Here is a 19528-nt window from a genome sequence, read left to right on the forward strand (position 1 = left end):
AAGATAAACGATGAAATATTTTTATTTTTCAGAATAAATAAGGTTTTTGAAAATATCTTTATATTTACAAATCACATATTTTGATTTTGGGTAAAATTATACCCAAGTAGAAAATGAACAATTAATATATTATATAATATAAGAGCATTAAAAACACAATGGCTTCTTTAGAAAGAGTGCCTATATATTATCCTTGAAACAAAAACAATGTATGTATTGTCTTATATAATTATTGCAGCTAATCTATACAAAATAGTGGATATTGCTAAAAGCAGAACATTGGGAACATAAGCAAATGCCTCAAATCTGTTTGTTCACTCATCTGTTCATGCTATTATTTGACAACTAATCAATATTTGATAACAAAACACTTAATTAGTGCTACACTGCTGGTAACTAAATGATGCTTATCAGATTGTCTCGCGATTGAAGGCAATTATTGTGTAGAAATGACTGTGACGTTTGAACTGCAAGCTGCTAGTTAGCTGCAACGTCTATAATGCTTGGTTTGTAAGAAAACACTCTGGGCAGAGATGCAATAACACACAGCTGACCATCCATCTACACTCTCACTTGATGAAGACTACCAGTTTGCAGTTGAAACATTGCGTTATGTTTCTACGAAATGTGTAAATCCAGAAAATATCCATATCCCCACCAGGAGGGATTTTATAAAAGGACCCCTAGCCTTGTTACCCAATCTCCCCTGCCCCCAATTGCAAGGACCTTCCAGTTTTCTTCCATACAAACTCTACAAACTCTGTAATTTTATTCTTTCTCTGACCCACCTCCCCTCCAGAATTTTAAATTTCCATGGAACCAAGAACCGTGGTATTTCTGCCATTGTTGATAAGCAAACAGGAATTATCAAATTTTGAACAAAATTTAAAGAAAAGGAATCCAATTATGCAAAGGGTAGGGGGATTAAAAATTATAAACTACAGTAACTTCATAATTTCTGAAGCGTATCTTTTAGTCTCTTTTTTGCTTGAGTTTACAGCCATTTTCAATCACATGTGCCCTCCATAAGCGATTGTTTCTGTCACAACATATTAAAGAAGGTTTTGCAGGATGTCAATCACAAGGGGGGAACAGAAACAATCGCTAGAGCGGCACATGTGATTGAAAATGGCTGTAATAAAAATGCTCTCTTCTTTTCTTCTTTTTGTTTGTTATAAATTACATAGTCAAGACTACAAAAATACATGGCCATGGAGTAATTGATAATATATAAAATAATACTTCCAGTCTATGTAATATCAGATTCAATTTAACCTTGAGTTCTTTGTCCCTGAGGGCATAGCCCATCTTGAGAGGTTCATGCTTGTTGATGGTGAACCAGAACCATACCCTACAAACAATATATTTACACATGAAGCAAACATGTCTGAATTCACACGGTCACACACAATTTAAGGTGATTCCCTTGAAAAAGAAGGAAAAATGTCATCGGAACTGGAAAATTGAATGGAATTAGGTATGCTCTTGAGAGTCGTCCTGAGACCAAACCCTTCAGCTATTTTTCACCGATAAATATATACCTTTGGGAAATGTCATTTCTTCCCATATATCATAATTGTTATGTGTATGTTCTATGGTCTGTGAGTACGTAAATAATAATCATGCAAATCTCCTTCCCTTCTCTCCCCAGTCCCCCTCTCCTTCTTCTCCCCAGTGAAATTTAGATTTGAATAGAATTTTTACTTAGATATGAAATGGCTAAACTGGACAAGTTTTATGATTTTACTCCTATGCACAGAAAAAAGTGCAGTGGTTAACAAGGGAATTACCTTAAAAAATATTCTTACCACTTGTTAACTGTGACTTGTTGCTATGACAACCATCAGATATGGATTCACGAAACTGTTGCCTCTCTCTGTCCTATGAAAACAATAATGGACATTAATAAACTGCTTTTTCATCTTTTCATGGTGTAAAATTTACCCTTTTATCATTACTGTTTCATTAGAAACACCGACGCAGCTCACACTAGTCCTTAGCTAGTTATCTCTTCAAATATAAGCTGATTTTCGAGGATGGCCAATCACAAAAACAAATTTGGACAATATAGGATTAGTAGTGTTGTTTACTTCCAACAGTCAAATACTATAAATCATTATGGCATTTTTGTAATATTGGTGTGGTATTGTGGTAAAAAATACACACGTCTTACTCTTCGTTTCGTTTATTGATTGCGTTTGAGAGAGTTCCTAATAAAGGACAGATTACAATTTAATGATAAGGCAGAAAACGATTAAAGCAAACGGAAAGCAAAAGAAATAGGAAAAAATACTTACAAAACGATGTGTAACTAAAGACGGTCGACGTTGAACTGACAAATTACTAACTGAGCTTGAGTAAACTTAACTTAGTCTAAATTATGCGCATGTTTTAAGTCTGAAACAAAAGGCGAAAAAATGCACACGGGAAAACGTGTAAAATTCCAATCTAGCACTAACATGTAATGTAGGATAAGTTTACCTTGCCAGAATTTAGCTCTTGAATAGCTGACAGAATCTGTTGTCTTGCATCTCTTTGAGTTACTCCAAGTTCTTTCAAATCTACTTCTTTCAGAGTAAGAAATGCTTCCATATCAACCTGTATGCAAACCCAAAATGATTAAGCATATTAAACGATGCAGGTGCAATATAAACTATTGTTGTTGTTGTTGTTATTGTATACAAATGGCATCACAGGAAGGATATATGAAAGATACATATCATACCTCTTGTTCTTCAAACATAGAATTGTACTTTTCTAGTGAAAGCTTCTTTAAAATGTCTGTGACCTCTTCTACAAAAAATCAAGGATAATTGAAACAAATAAATGTTTGACCAGAGAATGAGATGGATTAGAGGTACATAAAAAAATGTGATTTGCCTCCCCCTCTCCTCCATCCCAAGTCCCCATCTCTCTCTCAGTGCTGTGTCGAGACTAAAGCCACTGACACAGAACCAAGCTGAACCATTATTATTAATAATTATGTACACATGGTTCCCTTGCCTTTCAACTCTGGGGCCGGTGGGACTCAGGCTGGACTCTAAGACAGTTTTTGTTATACTCCTTGGAGTTTTTCTCTATATTCCTGCTTTCCTCACTCATAGTAAAATTTAAACTCCAATTTGATCTGTGAGTTAGCTGTATCTTGATTTTGATCAGCCCAAAGGTTGTTGTTAGCCATCATGTGGTCTGACTTAGATTAACCCAGAGGATGTTTCAATGTTCAATCTGAGTTGGCCATATCTTGATTTTGATCAGCCCAAAGGTTGTTGTTAGCCATCATGTGGTCTGACTTAGATTAACCCAGAGGATGTTTCAATGTTCAATCTGAGTTGGCCATATCTTGATTTTGATCAGCCCAAAGGTTGTTGTTAGCCATCATGTGGTCTGACTTAGATCATCCCAGAGGAGTGTCTCAGGGTTTGATCTGTGAGTTAGCCATGCCCTGACTTACATCAGCCCTGAGTTCGTATCAGGGTTCAATCTGTGAGTTAGCCATGCCCTGACTTGATCAGCCCAGAGGTTGTTTCAGGGTTCGATCTGTGAGTTAGCCATGCCCTGACTTAGATCTGCCCAGAGGTTGCTTCAGAGTTCAATCTGTGAGTTAGCCATGCCCTGACTTAGATCAGCCTAGAGGTTGTTTCAGGGTTCGATCTGTGAGTTAGCCGTGCCCTGACTTACATCAGCCCAGAGGAGTGTCTCAGGGTTTAATCTGTGAGTTAACCATGCCCTGACTTAGATCAGCCCAGAGGTTGTTTCAGGGTTTGATCTGTGAATTAGCCGTGCCATGACTTAGATCAGCCCAGAGATTGTTTCAGGGTTTGATCTGTGAATTAGCCGTGCCCTGGCCACTTAGATCAGGACCACCTTATTTATGGTGTAATTGATAAACTTTTGTTAAAGTTTAAATATTTTTATCTCAAGTACCTTCGTCTGTGCATTCAATGGGTACACGATTTATTGAAGGTGTTGACCCTCCGTCATCGCTCCTTGAAGTCAATACTGGTGTTAGCTTTGTAGGTTTACTTAAACCAGATGAAGGATGTAGTCGACCTGGGGCTGAGGCAGCTGATGTAACAGATATCAATGTAGGAGAAGGACTGTTAGAAGGTCTTGAATTCTTGTGTCGTAGAGATGACATGGATGTAGGCTTTGATGGTGAGTCCATTTGGTTACTGCTTGTTGCCTTAAGTGTCCTGAACATAATTAAGTAAGGAAACCTCAAAATTATGAAGTAAGAGATACCACCTGCCTTTGATTGCAAATAACCTACCTGCCTCCAGAATTGTTAGAAGCAGAAGACAAGAAGCTAGCAGTTGAATATGACGACTCTGGACTCCCGCTAAAATTAAATCCATCACCATGACGACGACGATAGACTGAGTATCCACTGACACTACTCTGAGTAAACCATGAGTGAAAAAAGAATTAAATTACTTAATGAAACACTTTAAAGAACTAAAAGAAATGTTGAAAATGACATTCAGTGTTTGTTTATCTTTGGTTTAATAACAGTTAAGTGTCATTACAATGTTATCCAGGTTATCTGCAGCAAGACATTTACTCTCTGAAACCACTTCTGGAATTGATTTGCCATTAATACACAGACATGGGACCTGTAGTTAGATTATTTCAAACATTAATAACAATGAATTTATTGTTTAATGGGAGTTACAAGAACTGGATGGATATTGTACATCAGTTTGAACCTCTATTTTACTTGTTTGTTTAATGTATTAAATCATAAATAACATATTTAATAATCATGATAATTTATCTTTTTAATCTTCATTATTACTTCATTACTTCATTTGGATGTTTATCAAATTAATATAAATGACAAACAATGGTTTGAAACAATCATCAGTAAAGTTAAGCATCTTACATTTTTATCTATTAATTGTTTACCAATTCAGTTTTATAGCAGTTATCTTAATTAAGTAGATTGTAAACTTCTTCCAAAAGGGAAAATGTAATCTCCCTAAGTTTCATATATTTTAAGAGTTATATTGGCTACTCTGTCTTGTATTGTTATTATTTTCTTTACAGTATTATTTTCTTTATTTTATGCTGCATTTTATTTGCAGCTTTTACTAAGCTAAACAAAAAGTAACTCAATCAAAACCATGTAAGACTGAATTGTATATAGAGCAGTTTTCATATGAGTGAGAGACAATAACAATATATAAATATAGCATTGCATTAGGACCCCCCCCCCCCCCCCATGACTCAACTTAACAGCATGATTTTGAAGATCAATATCAACTTATGAATTCTAATTTGATCTAGAACGGCCTAGACGAAAATTACTTTGTCATTCTATTTACCTTTATATCAGAAACTCTGTCATTCTCCATCATATAATAGCTAAAAAAAATTTGGGGTTTATCATTGAAGTATTCAAATTTGCTGCCATGCCACTTAATTAGCCCAGATTGCTTCCCTTGTCTCAGGTGTCAAAAACATCATAAAAATTGCATAGTGCTAAACTGGTAATAATTTGCAGTACGAATACTGTATCTTCCTTTAACTTATCAAACCACAAACATTTTATCTTTTATAGAGTTTGCCCTCATATCTACAGGAATCACGCTTTAATAAATGAAATTTCTGGGTCAAGATATGAGGTGCAAAATAGTAACTTGTACATGCAGTCATACTATACAAAAACAAAATGGCAAATAAATAAGAATTACAAAAAAAGAAATGTTTTTTTTTGGTCAAAACTTTCTGTGGGGGGGGGGGGGGGGGGGGAGGGGGTGGTTGTTGCCCTTCCCCTTGTCCCCCTTGCTATGGCACCCTTGACTGTGATAGGATATGGCAAAGGTACAAACAAGTTTGTTGTATTGTTTCCCACTCTTATGGAAACTGCTCTAGAATAATGCAAGTTCTATACAATCACATCAAGGAATATAAAACTTTTGCACACATGGCTCTGTACTGCAACATAAATGTGCTGGGAGCTGTATCCAAGGTGTAGCTGAGTGTTTGCCGTTGCTTTTCTAGTGCTCTACATCTCATAGAGTGTTTATATCACAGTACAGAGACATAAGCAGCCGTTTTATATTGCTTTTATATTGAAATATTTTTGTCAAAATTATATTTGAATATTTTATAAAAGCTTATAAAAATTATATTGTGAGTGCAATATTTTAGTAGTACCTGTGGGACGAGCGAATCATCATCATCAGTTGGTTCTCTTTGAACTCTAGTTAGTTCAAATGCAGGAGCTGGCATTGATGGTGGAACAACAGGAGATATGACATCATCAGGCAATCTGCTCTTTGGCGAACCTAAAGGCTGGCAATCAACAAATTAAATGAAATTTATCATCTAGTAAATAAATGGTGAGATGATTAGATAACCTTTAGAGTATATAAGTATAGCTAGCTGATAGATTAACCTATTTCTTACCAATGTCTTGGATCTTTTGGAGTAATGTCCCCCTGTTTTGTAAGCAGAATCCACCACTGTGTAAGTCAAATCAACTTTTAAGTAAGCACAATGAAATGCTACAGCTATCTAAATCAATAACAGTATGAGCACTGCTCTCTGATGGAGGCTGTCACTATCAGATATCATAATAGCTAATGAGCACTGCTCTCTGATGGAGGATGTCACTATCAGATATCATAATAGCTAATGAGCACTGCACTCTGATGGAGGATGTCACTATTAGATATCATAATAGCTAATGAGCACTGCTCTCTGATGGAGGATGTCACTATTAGATATCATAATAGCTAATGAGCACTGCTCTCTGATGGAGGCTGTCACTATTAGATATCATAATAGCTAATGAGCACTGCTCTCTTATGGAGGATGTCACTATTAGATATCATAATAGCTAATGAGCACTGCACTCTGATGGAGGCTGTCACTATTAGATATCATAATAGCTAATGAGCACTGCACTCTGATGGAGGCTGTCACTATTAGATATCATAATAGCTAATGAGCACTGCACTCTGATGGAGGATGTCACTATTAGATATCATAATAGCTAATGAGCACTGCACTCTGATGGAGGATGTCACCATTAGATATCATAATAGCTAATGAGCACTGCACTCTGATGGAGGCTGTCACTATTAGATATCATAATAGCTAATGAGCACTGCTCTTTGATGGAGGCTGTCACTATTAGATATCATAATAGCTAATGAGTACTGCTCTCTGATGGAGAATGTCACTAATTAGATATCATAACTACTAATCAAAAATGTACTTTATGATCATCCTGAAATGTTATGAAATGGGATTACATTTACTTAGAATAGTGGGCTGCTTTTTCACAAAAAAAGGATTCTTGATTAAAAAAATTAATTATGGGTTTCTTAGAATTTCAATTATTAAATAAGCAAACGATGATATAGGCCAAACATACATACCAGATGCAAGTGATCGTGTCGTAGAATGAGAATCACTGTCACTGCTCAATGAATTTCTCTGGAGCACTCTACTAGTCTTAAGAGATTCATTTGCATTCAAATTCGATATCAATAAATCAGCTTCCTGGCCATTGCTTTCTAGGGAAGAAGAACTGTCTCTTTTTGTAGTGGAAGGTACCCGTATTGTGCGAACCAGTGTTAAATTCCGTAGCCTGCTAGACATTTTGGACCACCACATCTGTAACGAACATTAATATGAAAAGTAAGTTTACACAGGGGCAGATCAAGGGGTGGTGAAGGAACTGGCTAGCCCCCCCCCCCCCCCCCCCTCCCTCCTCCCCCTGCTCAAATTTGTCAGCATTATCCTAAGCAACTCCCCTTTACTAAACAATAAAAGCAGCTGATTACCTTTAGCCCAGTCTTGCCCAAGTCGGGTCTGAAAACAGATATTATATGTTGATAAGTATTTAAAAGATAATATCATACTGAGTTTAATTAATCCATACAAAATTACTCACCCTGCTTCCAGTTTAGCCAGTTCTTTAGTAGAAATATCCTGTGTATTCATTTTAGTTGTTGTGTCTAACTTTGACATGCTCCCTGTAGCCCAGGAAATCAAACCATGCTCTAAAAAAATTATTATTAATAATTATAAAAATTATATCATTGAATATGTTTTAAGTATACATTATAGATGACATGTGCCCAGGACTTAAAATAGCAGCCGGACATGGGACAATGGCCACCGATCAGAATTGGAACTTGTCCAGACAAATCTTTGCCTCACCAGTCATTTTGGCCAATAACATTTAGCCCAAAATGAGGAATGACTGAGCTAAAACTAATACTTGACTTTCACCTATGTCACTGAAAATTTTCCAAAGCCGTTATATACCACAAAACGTCCATAGACCAAAAGAGCAGCAAAAACTATATATCTCAGCCAAAATTTAAGCTAAAAGCAGTTTAGATGGAGATACAAGTGATAAATTATACCCATAATATCAAAAGTGTTCTTTTCTTTTCCTTAAGGCTCATGTAATTATTAAGGAATGTACATACTACAGAGCAATACGAGTTGATTAAATTTTCACAGGTTTTGGTTGAATATATGAATACTTTAACTCACAACTGAGACTAAGGCTGAGCAAAGAGAATTCAAAAGTGGAGTATTTGGCCGGTCATCATGACCAGAGACTGGCTGGCTGTTATTTAAAGCCATGGTGCTAGCTAAGCAAGTTATTTGATGAAGGACATACTATTCTTGTTGTTGGATGGCAATTGCATAGTAACTGATGCCAGCAACCTTAAAATATCTGTATCACCTGAAATGTTAAAGCAAAAACTGTATTTAATTATTTATCCCTTTGATCACTGACAAAGTAACTGGGCAATTAACAATGAAGTTGCATAAAATTTGATGTTGTGAAATTTGAAATTTAAATTTTGATGTTGTGAAAAAATCTAGCTTGGGCATGGCTAACTCACTGATCAAAATGGAATTTTAGCTTGTTAGGTTTTGCAGAAGGAGGAGGAAAACCTGTAAAAAATCCTTAAATAAAAGGACAACCTAACAAACTCTGAAGCTAAGTCATGGAATCAATCTGGAAACCACAGAGATAAGAAGGTCTAATGCACTAACACTACATACACCAGCCTTGATTCCATTCCTTAAAACTTTCAATAATTTATTGCAAAACATGTCTTATTATTTCAACTTAACACCCCATGACATAAATATTCAATTCAAACCTTTAAAGGTCTAAATAATGTTTAATTGGACTAAAGGAAGAAAGAGATCAAGACATCTGCATGGATGTCTTGTAACAAGTATGTATCTTACCAATAATAGATGCCATATCAAATGCTGTACATCCATCATCAGCTTGAATGTTGACATCTGCTGAATGGTCCAGCAACAGCTTAACCACTTGCTTGTGCCTTTACAACACAATTTAGAATTAAAAACAGATTGAAGGCATAGTAATAATAAAAATGATGGGATGTTCTATGCGTTTTACATTTTATGACTAGTGGAGGAGTTTACAGGCTGCATATATTCAGCCACTATTTAAACAGCCATGCAGCTTACAAATCATGAGTGAATTGTTAATAGTACATTAGTGTGTTATGCCTCCAACTTGCGATAGGCTTTTGAGCCTGGAGACAATCCCCTATTCTTACACAAAAAATTGAACACTTAGGTTGTTTTATGTCCTCGATTTACAGGTTTTAAGGGTTGGGAGGCAGGGCCTACAGTTTTAAGTCCTTATCGAAAAAGACTGGAAGGTCTAGCCATTTGTAATAATCTGCATCAGTGGTTCTTTTACGCCCCTCCAATAATGTTGGTTTGTAATGATGAGTGTGGAGAGATGGGACCGCCATTTAAAGTGATTATTTGAGCCACTTGAAAGTCTAACCATTGGCAGATGTAATTATAAGTGCAGCACCTTCTCCTTGGTTATTTTAAGACCCTGAGTGTTGGCCCAGCCGAAGCTTGAACCATGAACCGCACAACAGACCAACACATTTGTCACCTGCCTGAGCTAACTGGGTAGCGGTTATATACATACTGAACCAAACATGAAAATCAATAACATTAACTGTGAGTGCCACTGAAGTAGTTTAAACTTTCAAGTCAGCAGCCACTACGAGAGTTTTCTCCAGTTTTCCTCGCCTCTCCTTCCTTTCCTCTGATAAGATCGACTTAGAAAGTCCAGTTTGATAATGAATGAGGGTCACAGGTTTGTAGGCCACTGGCTATATATTGAGACAGTGCTTCCCTAAAAGCAAGGACAATGTTCTCTTGCAGAGTCATTCAAAAAGCCTTACCTATAATAAGTGGCTTGCATTAATGCTGTCCATCCACTTATCTTATCTTGACTATTAATGTTACATCCTTTCTCAATAAGAAGATGTGCAACATTGAGATGGCCTCGCATGGATGCAAACATTAATGGTGTTGCCCCATCCTCATCTTCAAAACAAATCATATTATGTTTATTAAAAAACAAAATTTGGATTATTTAACCACCACACAGTTAAATGGCTCATCTGATCAGACTTTCATGCAGAAGGTTCCTGGCTTTTACCAACTAATCAGTGCTACCTTTTATAATAACATCTCTAAGATGATAAGACTTTGTGGAATTTGTGTGGCTTGGATATGACCACCTAAAATGGTGATCCTATCTCTTCACCTTCACTTATAATTAATCTGCATTTTAAACCCTGGAAATGACCACACTTGGTGTCTAGCCTTAGGGTTATGCATGGAGCTACATTTTTAAGAAAATCATCTAAATACATGTACAGTCTGCATAATTTTGTAATATACCTGTAGCATTTACATCTGTCTCACTCATCTCTAGCAGTTCACGCAACCCTTGAATATCTCCTGAAATTAAGCAAATAATGATAAATACAAATAGAATACAAAATTATAAGCCATCAAACAGAAGGAAATAAGTTTACATAGATCAGGAAACAGGTTATTCATTACATTTACTTTCTACATTTATATTTAAACATTTAGGACTGACAGGTGCCCCCTTCTTATAAAATATTTAACATTGCAGCTCCCAATATATTCATGATCAAGTGAATCGTCTTACTATGCTTATAGGTACTTTTAAATGCATCTATAATCATATCAAAAGCAATCATAAACAAGAGATCTTACCACTCCGTGCTGCTTCAATAATACTTGGACGAAACATTTTCTGGCCTATGAAGTAACAATATATCACAAAATGTTTTTTTTCAAATTTAAGTAGAGACTTAAACATCTTTCATAATGCACTCAAATGAATCCCATACATGTTTTATTACATTAAACAAATACTTTTCTTCAATAAGAAGACCACTATGTGCAATACAATACATTTATTTGCAGTCCAAAAGGTTGCTGCACAATATTGCAAAATATAATATATTGCCATGCAAGATACGGAGATGTGATTGGATGATTATTTCTGAGGTATAGTATAATGGATTTGTAGCTTGTATAATTAAAAATAAATAAATATCACACACAGAAAAAAACATATAGCAGGGGCAAATCTAGTGGAGGGGTGGAGGGGTGTCACAATCACCAAGATGAGCTCATATCCATACTGCATTATTGGTGTTTGAGTTTGTAAGCAAAGGGTGCACCCCCTCCTAAAATGAAAATCCTGGATGGTTCACCACCCCCCCTCCCCCCCCCCCACACACACTCCCCTCCCCTGAGAAAAAATCCTGCATCTGCCCCTGATATAGCATTGCATATTCTTTGTAACTTGCTTTGACGAGATCTTTCATTTGCCTAGACAAATGTTGCTAATTATAGTAACAAGTACATGTTGCATAATATTACAGTATATCAATAACCTTGAAAATTGGGTACCCTTATTAGAATTCAATAAGTATAATCTTATGCATAAAGATACACTTGTCTAATAAAAAGCTGGTACATCATGAAATGATTTAGATAAGATTTAATTAATGCAAAAGCAGAACATCTCATATTCTCTGAATGTACTAGAAGAAATATTGCACAATGGAGATACAATTTCCCATCAAAATATATCATAGTGAAAGTAAAGAAATATTTATGCTTAATACTTGTCAAATGGATGCTTTTTTCCGGATATAATTGTGTAACATATATATTTCATGCTAAAAATAACCTGGTACGTGCAGTGAATCAGTCCACTGATTATGTTATGTTATCTTTAGTGAGTATGTAGTGGAGCTAAAGTGTTCATCTTTGTTTGGAAGAAAAGACTAATCTAGTGTGATTACACGTCTAATTACGGAACTCAGCAAGTATCACGCTTCATTTAATATTACGACTAGAAACTCCCTCTCATGAACACAAACACTTAAAACAAAGAATTTAGACAAGAAGTTTTAAGGACAGTTCGTAGAAGAGGATCTACAAAATATCCTTATTATGTTATCATAAACCAACCAATTTATTATCATCACGAATCAAAGTATTTACCTGGAACTTGTGGTCTAATAGTGGTCTTTCTATCTAAAAACGTTTCCACGTCACTTCTTTGTCGAATAGCCGCAATTTCTAAGGCTGTTTGATGTAGAATATTCGTAGAGTTTGTATCAGCTCCATACTCACACAGTTCTTGTACAACAGACATATGGCCGTTTAATGAAGCAAACATTAGCGGAGTCCAACCAGTTACTTCATCTTGGTAATTCACATCAGTACCTTTTTCCAAAAGCAGTTTAACTACCTGTTCATGGCCGTGTTGGCAGGCAATTAATAAAGCTTGGAAACAATTATTAGACAAGAATATTTGCTGTTCTCCTTCATAATCACTGCTTGCTTCGATCAATAGCAATACAACCTGAACATGACCAGAACGTGCTGCACAATCCAACGCTGTCGCTCCAAGGTCATTTGTAGCACAAATATCCGCTTTGTGTTGTAGTAATATTCCTACAATCATCAGGTGTCCATAGCAAGCAGCGATCATAAGTGGTGTCCAGCCATAGCCGTTACGGGTATCAAAACTTGCGCCTCTACTGAGTAACAAGCGAACCATGTTGTCATGTCCATTAGCAGACGCAGTGTGTAAAGCACTAACTCCTTCTTCATCAGTTGAATCAACATGGACACCTTGATCTAGTAAATCTGATGCCGCAGAAACATTTCCTTGTTCTGCGGCATGTAGTAATTTACGTATTTGGTCCATTTAGATGGAAAGTAAATTCATTGATGCGTTCCATAATCTGTGTAGCGTGATCAGACTACCATAAATACCAAGGGGTTGGTAATGGCGAAATTCCATCATTGTTAGTCGCTCTATCTAGCTAATATCACAGCTCAAACCAACATTACATGATGTAGAAACCTGTTGCAATAATAGCTTGTTCTAATACTTAGCCTCGGCGGATTTTTCTAAACTACCGAGCAGCACAAAAACCTGCCATAAACTCACTTTTTCCATCGCGACAAGAATGCACTGGCGGAAATGACGTCATATTTTAACACCTGCCCTAATGACATCCTAGCTAGTGTGGGTTAGATCAGAGCATTCTTTTAATTCTTCCCATTATTGCTTTCTTTCTTCTTCTCAGGCCCTTCGCTAGGACCTTAAAAGGGAGATTCCTTTTTCTACCAATTTAAGTTATGCCATTTCTTGATAAACATTTTATTACGTTTTTGGATCTAAAGCTCTGATCAGAAGCCTACGCTAGATTGGGAAGTTTATAGCAGCTATCGCCCAATTTAAAACCTGACCTTAGTATCAAAATGCATAGAAAAGGTGGTTGCTATGCTTCACAGTTATCACGTGCAGAACAATAATTTAGATGAGATCTTTCAATCTGCCGACAAGCGATACCACAAGCACAGATAGTTAAAGTTCACAACGACATCCTGAGGGCCATCGACGAGGGCAAACGCTCTGTAATATTGCTGCTACTACTATGACCTGTCAGCGGCTCTTGATACCGTGGACCACGAGATCTTGTTAAATCGATTAACGCAGAAATTTGGTATTGCTGGTCTTGCATTGGAATGGTTTAGATCTTGTCTCTCAGACCGTAAATATGCTGACATGACATAAATAACTCCCAATCCACAAAGCGTCCTCTTACTAGCGGAATACCGCAAGGCAGCGTCTTGGGTCCTGTGCTGTTTACCTTGTATACCAGCCCACTTGGTGATATTTTAAGACACCATGAGGTCAGTTTTCATCTGTACGCTGATGATACACAGTCGTATTCTAAGTTTCAAATCAGACAAATTGGACAACATTGAACTAGCAAGATCTACAATAGAAGCATGCATGGTGTTCGTGATATTGATTCATGGATGATCATCAAAAAGTTAAAAATGAGCAGAGACAAGACTGAATTACTTGTATCTTGAAAGCGTAACACATCCCCACTCCAGTAGAGTCTGTTCGAGTTTCTATTGAAAAAATCAAGCCTTCAGGCGTTGAACATTGGGATTCCCGTTCTCTTTGACAGAATATCAAATATGGAGCAACTCATTACATCTGTGACAATAAATCAGCGTTCTACCATAAGGAACATTAGCCGTATAAGAATACATAGGAAAGCTACAAAATGAACACATGGGACTTATATGAATTATATCAGGGACGTAGGAGCTTTATTTTTATTGCGGGGCTACGTAAAATGAAAATTAGGGATGCACATTCAAAAGAGGGTCAACAGCGGACCACAACAAGTCCCCAAATTTGAATAGTTTGAGTTTTTTATTGATTTTTAAAAATTTATATTATGTTTCATTTTAAACACACAAGAAAATCTCTTATTGTCTAAATCTTCTTATGATGGAAGATTATAAAAGACATATCTAACAAGATAAGTGTTGTATAGTTTTGCATGTACTTTTAATTTTGACAAGCGAGGTTTATATTGAAGTGATGATCCTAACAGTGACTCTAACTTGCTAAAGACCTGGCACCAGCGGAGATTATCCTAGACAATATGTAAGCAACTAAAATATGTACATTTACAGCAAAGAAAAGCAGGTATGAGATAAAGGAGAAACAAAAGTTCTTTGAGTAAATTCTATGTTACTTTTAAAAAATGTTGCAAGCATAATAATGTAAGCCACTGTTAAGTATATATATCTAACGATGAAAGTACAAAGTACTTTAAGTTCCAAGTAATTATTAAAGACAATAATCTTGTTTCAATACAAGTTCCTGTTGTGACCCTTGTTTCTTATTATTATATTAATACACTGGTTTAGCTTGTTGTGTTGGGAGAATTCCAAATCTCTTCTTAAGGACTATTCTGTGCCTTGAATATTTATCATCAGGAGAAAAGCGAGCTGAAAAAACAAAATATTGTGCAATTAATTTCTAGTATACTGTTGAGCAACAAACTGAACCAAGTTCAGAACTTCAGTGGGAAGTTCAGAAAACTCATAACAAACTTGGTTTTGAAGTTCAATTGCAACTTTGGAATTTCCAAACTCATTTTGGAATGTGTTAGAGAAAAGTTATGGGAAAGTCACTGTAAAACCTGGGTTAAACACAAAACTCTCCTCTTTCTAAGAGAAGCTACATTTTTTTAATGGAGAAAAGGCTGGGGCTTCAAAGTGGAGGGTTATCAGTAATATTATTTAATGAGTGGCATGGGTGGCATAGTGGTTTACTGCTCACTTCTCACTGAGCACTGTGCAGTGGTCCAGGTTTGAGCCCCAGCTCAGACTGGATCATAGGTGAGTTGACTTTATTTCATGTTTTGTTCTCCCTCTTTGCCAAAAGGGGTTTTCTCCAGGTTCAGGTTTACCTCTCCCCATTAAAATCAGTAGGTAGTGGTAGTGGGTGTGGAGAGAACCTCACAGAAGATCCCCCTATGGGGATTGATGGTTGTAAAATTATTATCTCTTAATTTTTGCAGGGTCAAATGGGCCTTTCTATTTTGACTGAAGCTCTTTCCTTCCAAGGAACCAAAGAAGACACTACAGAATTATTATCAAAACCGGATGTCCTTTAAACTGTGCAAAAAATTGACCTGAATTTTCTTTTCACCCCTTTGAAAACTACCGCTTCGAAGGCCTATGGAGAAATATAAAAATCTTTGATAATCTATAAAAATATATATATAATAAAATAAAATAAAATATAAAATAAATGATTTTTTAATGTCAATGTCGTTTGTATTTTTCTTAGCTCTTCCAGAGTTAGGATAATATTAACTCTGGCCCTTCGGCACTGTTGTTTTCAAATGCGCGAAGAGAAAATCTGTAATCACGGGATCACATATTTCACAGCATGAGCCATATATGAGAAGTGAAGCTTGGCATTTTGTTTTTTCACAGTTCAAAGGACGTCCAGTTTTGATAGGAGGAAGAGAGGCAGATGCCTTGTGAAAATGCCACAAATGCCACTCAAAACTCTTGAAATCACCACATAACCCTAACCCTTAATTTCAAAATTTTCCTGGGGTACATAAACAATTTGTCTTTCTACTGCCCTGCCCCTGTTGACTGAAATTATAATAATGTAATGAATCTTTTAGGTCTAGGGCAAACGTTGAACTTTCCATGCACCGAACTCATTAAAAACAATGGATATCAGGTGATAATGAGGCGTTATTCTTTGATGCAATTAAGTTCGGTGCATGAAAAGTTCGACGTTTGCCCTAGGCCTAACTGAGAGAAAGAGGGAGGGCTACATTCTTTTCAAAAAGTTTACTTATCATCATAATTATCATATTTTTCTTTTAGGCAAGTTTGTGATCTTAGGACGTTTCTGTCTGGATATATGGTAAGGGTTTAGGTTAGGGTTAAGAGTCGCATGTAGTCCTATGTCTTCATCATTGTTCTCCTCGCCTGTTGGGTGTCTATATGTATCAGCGGGATTCTATCCTATTCGATATTGTTCTGGATGTTTCTTCCACTTGAGTCGATATTTGGTTTTCCATCTTTCTTACTTGGAGCATTCTTACATCCATATCATTTTACTGAATCTCCCGGCCCCCCATTGTATAGTACCCCTCCAAAAACAAACCCTCTCTAAAGGCCGAATTAGATGGTACGATTTTTGCCTACAACCATTGCATGCAACCTGCTCATGTCATACTTACGACATGACTTAGGTCAGATCCACATGCCAACCACATTTACCTATAACTCGCCACTTGTCTTGTATCTTTTTTGAAGTAATTGGCGTGTCTACAGTTGAATAAAACACTCTCTTTACTCCAGAGACCAATTAAAACATCAACTTCTTCGTCAATAAAATTAACTGTATCTTTTTTGTCTTCGTCTCACTTGGTGGGCTTGATTTTGTTTGCAAAATCAGTGTTGTTGTTATTGTTGTTATTGTTTTGTCCGACATTTTTATCGCCCCATGGACTCCCCCACAGACTCCCTCTCGTATTGGTAGGGTATTTTGAGCAAATTTTCCCAGGGGGTACTCTTGCCCATTTAGGGTAGGGATGTGCCGCTGAGCCCTCTGAACCCTGACCCTGTTCTAGACTCTTCCACAGTCTCTCGCTCGTCTGTTCTGTCTCCACGCTTAGAGACTATAACGGTACAATGACCGAAAGGACTTATGGGTCCCGAAAACTTGGACCCAGCGTGCTTTGGGAACCAAAATACTCGTCCACAGTCTCTCTCGTTTTCGCCGCCATCTTGAAAATATTGAAACGAGAGAGACTGTGGACGAGTATTTTGGTTCCCAAAGCACGCTCGGTCCAAGTTTTCGGGACCCATAAGTCCTTTCGGTCATTGTACCGTTACAGTCTCTAAGCGTGGAGACGGAACGGACGAGCGAGAGACTGTGGAAGAGTCTAACCCTGTTCCAGAGTAAAATCGCTGTTCCAAAGCAAAATCGCTGAAAACCATACCTTTTTCCAGTAGTGCGAAAATAGATACCCTGTTTCAGAGAGGAGAGAGCGTGATTTCATATACCCTGTCCCAGAGCGAGAGCAATTTTATATACCCTGTTTCAGAGTAAAATCGCTGAAAACCATACCCTGTTTGGCGGCACGTACCCTTATTGGGAATATAGGGCAGTACTACCCGGGCAAAATTCGCTACGACTATCACAGGATTTTAGAATTACACGACACAACTCATGTCGTAAGTATGACGGGAGCAGGTTGCATGCGATGGTTGTAGGCAAAAATCGTACCGTCTATAAGAACTATCGACCGACATAAATATTTATCTATATCTTAAACCAGGATTATGCGTTTTTAGAGTAAAAATAATACGATGATATTTATAGAAATAAATAAACCTTTATAGAAATAAACAGAACTTATCATAAAGCATCAATACTAGTCTTGTACCTGGGTGAGCTGACACGGTTGGCCGTCCTTCAGCATCAACTTTCTGCAACCAAACACAAATATATTTTAACGTTTTAATCTTGTTCCTCATCCAAATTTATCGAACAAAATGTTCTATACTCTACCTGCAGTGTGTAAACACGTTTCCCTTCATTATCTAGATAGTACATGAGATGCATTTTTGATAGGACAACTATTACGTGAAATTCTACTACATAAAACAGCACGTGGCTTTGTTCGTAATCTGGTCCCCGAGCCTGCGTTTTCTACTGGTCAGCAACATGTGTAGCTGAGAAAGACTGGACCATTCATTATATACATTATTCTCCTGACGTAAAATTAAGAGCGCCCGGTTAGCTCAGTCGGTAGAGCATCAGACTTTTAATCTGAGGGCCAAGGGTTCAAGTCCCTTATCGGGCGATCGAAAATTTTTTTTCGTCCTTCTTGTGTTAGTGATTTAAATTTTTATTTCAAAAGTACTGATTTTATAGAATTATTTTTATTCCTCAAGATGTTCCTAACGTCGATACCTTTGTCGGAAACATTCGATTTCTACATGTAAGTAAGAAAAAGTAAAAGAAAATAAGTTTATTATGGCAAGCCAATGGTAGCAATATTTAATACACAAATAAAATATTTAATCCACGAATGAAATATTTAAATCATGGCTTAAATATTTAAAAGCGTAAAATATATTTAATTTAAACTTTAATTTTTTTATTTATTCCTTTTTTAATTTTCTGAAATTTAAAATTTGTATTTAATTCTACATTTTTTTATTTAAACTTCATAAATATCTTTAAAATCAAAATTATTTATTTAAACTTTACATTTTCATTTAATATTCCTGGGACGGGCTCGGCCAAATCTGTCTGGGAACGAGAATCGAATGCTAATTACTCATTTTGAGGACGAACAAGGGTTTTGTATGCGTCAGCTTTGATGGGTTTTTGGTGAATTTGCAAGTTCCGTCTCAGAAAGCCTATGGATGAATTTGCTTTCTTGAATACAGAGCATATATGTTCATTCCAAGAGAGCTTATGATGTACAGTGACACCAAGGTGCTTAACTGCATCTTTTTCCTTAAGGGTCTGGTTGTGTAGGACGTAATCATAGATTAGAGGCTTCCTACGCCGTGTGACTCAAAGCACATTAATTGTCAGGGTGGAAAGACATCTGCGACTTATTTTCCCATTCTTCAAGAAGTTTAAGATCTTTCTGTATGGCGGCAGCATCGGTTTCAATAGTCACAGTCATATGCACTATAGTATCATCCGCAAATGCAAGGGCGGATCCAGGGGAGGGCAAAGGCCTAGGGGGGCTGAAGCCCCCCCTTCAGCAGAAAA

At 36.7% G+C, this 19528-nt stretch overlaps 2 protein-coding genes and 1 non-coding gene across 7 annotated transcripts; 1 reads left to right on the top strand and 2 right to left on the bottom strand.

Annotated features, from left to right (window-relative positions):
- Positions 1-4: 4 nt before the first annotated feature.
- On the bottom strand, positions 5-13355 carry LOC116299537 (ankyrin repeat and SAM domain-containing protein 6). Of its 5 annotated transcripts, none has more exons than XM_031708208.2 (18): positions 12379-13355; positions 11074-11118; positions 10729-10788; positions 10224-10368; positions 9235-9332; positions 8651-8716; positions 7910-8018; positions 7800-7827; positions 7392-7629; positions 6415-6446; positions 6163-6300; positions 4530-4616; positions 4274-4401; positions 3928-4196; positions 2726-2793; positions 2482-2598; positions 1809-1881; positions 5-1351 (listed from the first exon to the last, which is right to left on the bottom strand). In XM_031708208.2, the coding sequence occupies exons 1-18, from the start codon at positions 13088-13090 to the stop codon at positions 1266-1268; spliced, it is 2499 nt and encodes an 832-aa protein (XP_031564068.1). In that variant the 5' UTR covers positions 13091-13355; the 3' UTR covers positions 5-1265. The 5 variants fall into 5 exon arrangements, with proteins under 5 accessions (XP_031564068.1, XP_031564067.1, XP_088889405.1 ...); XM_031708207.2 differs by having other exon boundaries at positions 6415-6470; XM_089033279.1 differs by having other exon boundaries at positions 1791-1881; positions 6415-6470.
- Positions 13356-14604: 1249 nt separating this feature from the next.
- On the bottom strand, positions 14605-18422 carry LOC148909736 (uncharacterized). The gene is made up of 3 exons (XM_089033290.1): positions 18308-18422; positions 18183-18225; positions 14605-15207 (listed from the first exon to the last, which is right to left on the bottom strand). The coding sequence occupies exons 1-3, from the start codon at positions 18359-18361 to the stop codon at positions 15110-15112; spliced, it is 195 nt and encodes a 64-aa protein (XP_088889416.1). The 5' UTR covers positions 18362-18422; the 3' UTR covers positions 14605-15109.
- Positions 18423-18529: 107 nt separating this feature from the next.
- On the top strand, positions 18530-18602 carry Trnak-uuu (transfer RNA lysine (anticodon UUU)). The gene has a single exon. It is a non-coding gene; the product is annotated as a tRNA-Lys (tRNA).
- The last annotated feature ends 926 nt before the right edge of the window (positions 18603-19528 follow it).

The sequence above is a fragment of the Actinia tenebrosa genome, unplaced genomic scaffold, assembly GCF_029948245.1.
Source record: "Actinia tenebrosa isolate PJP-AT-01 unplaced genomic scaffold, QUT_ActTen_1.0 PGA_scaffold1__47_contigs__length_23844297, whole genome shotgun sequence".
In the NCBI taxonomy this organism is placed as follows: Eukaryota; Metazoa; Cnidaria; class Anthozoa; order Actiniaria; family Actiniidae; genus Actinia; species Actinia tenebrosa.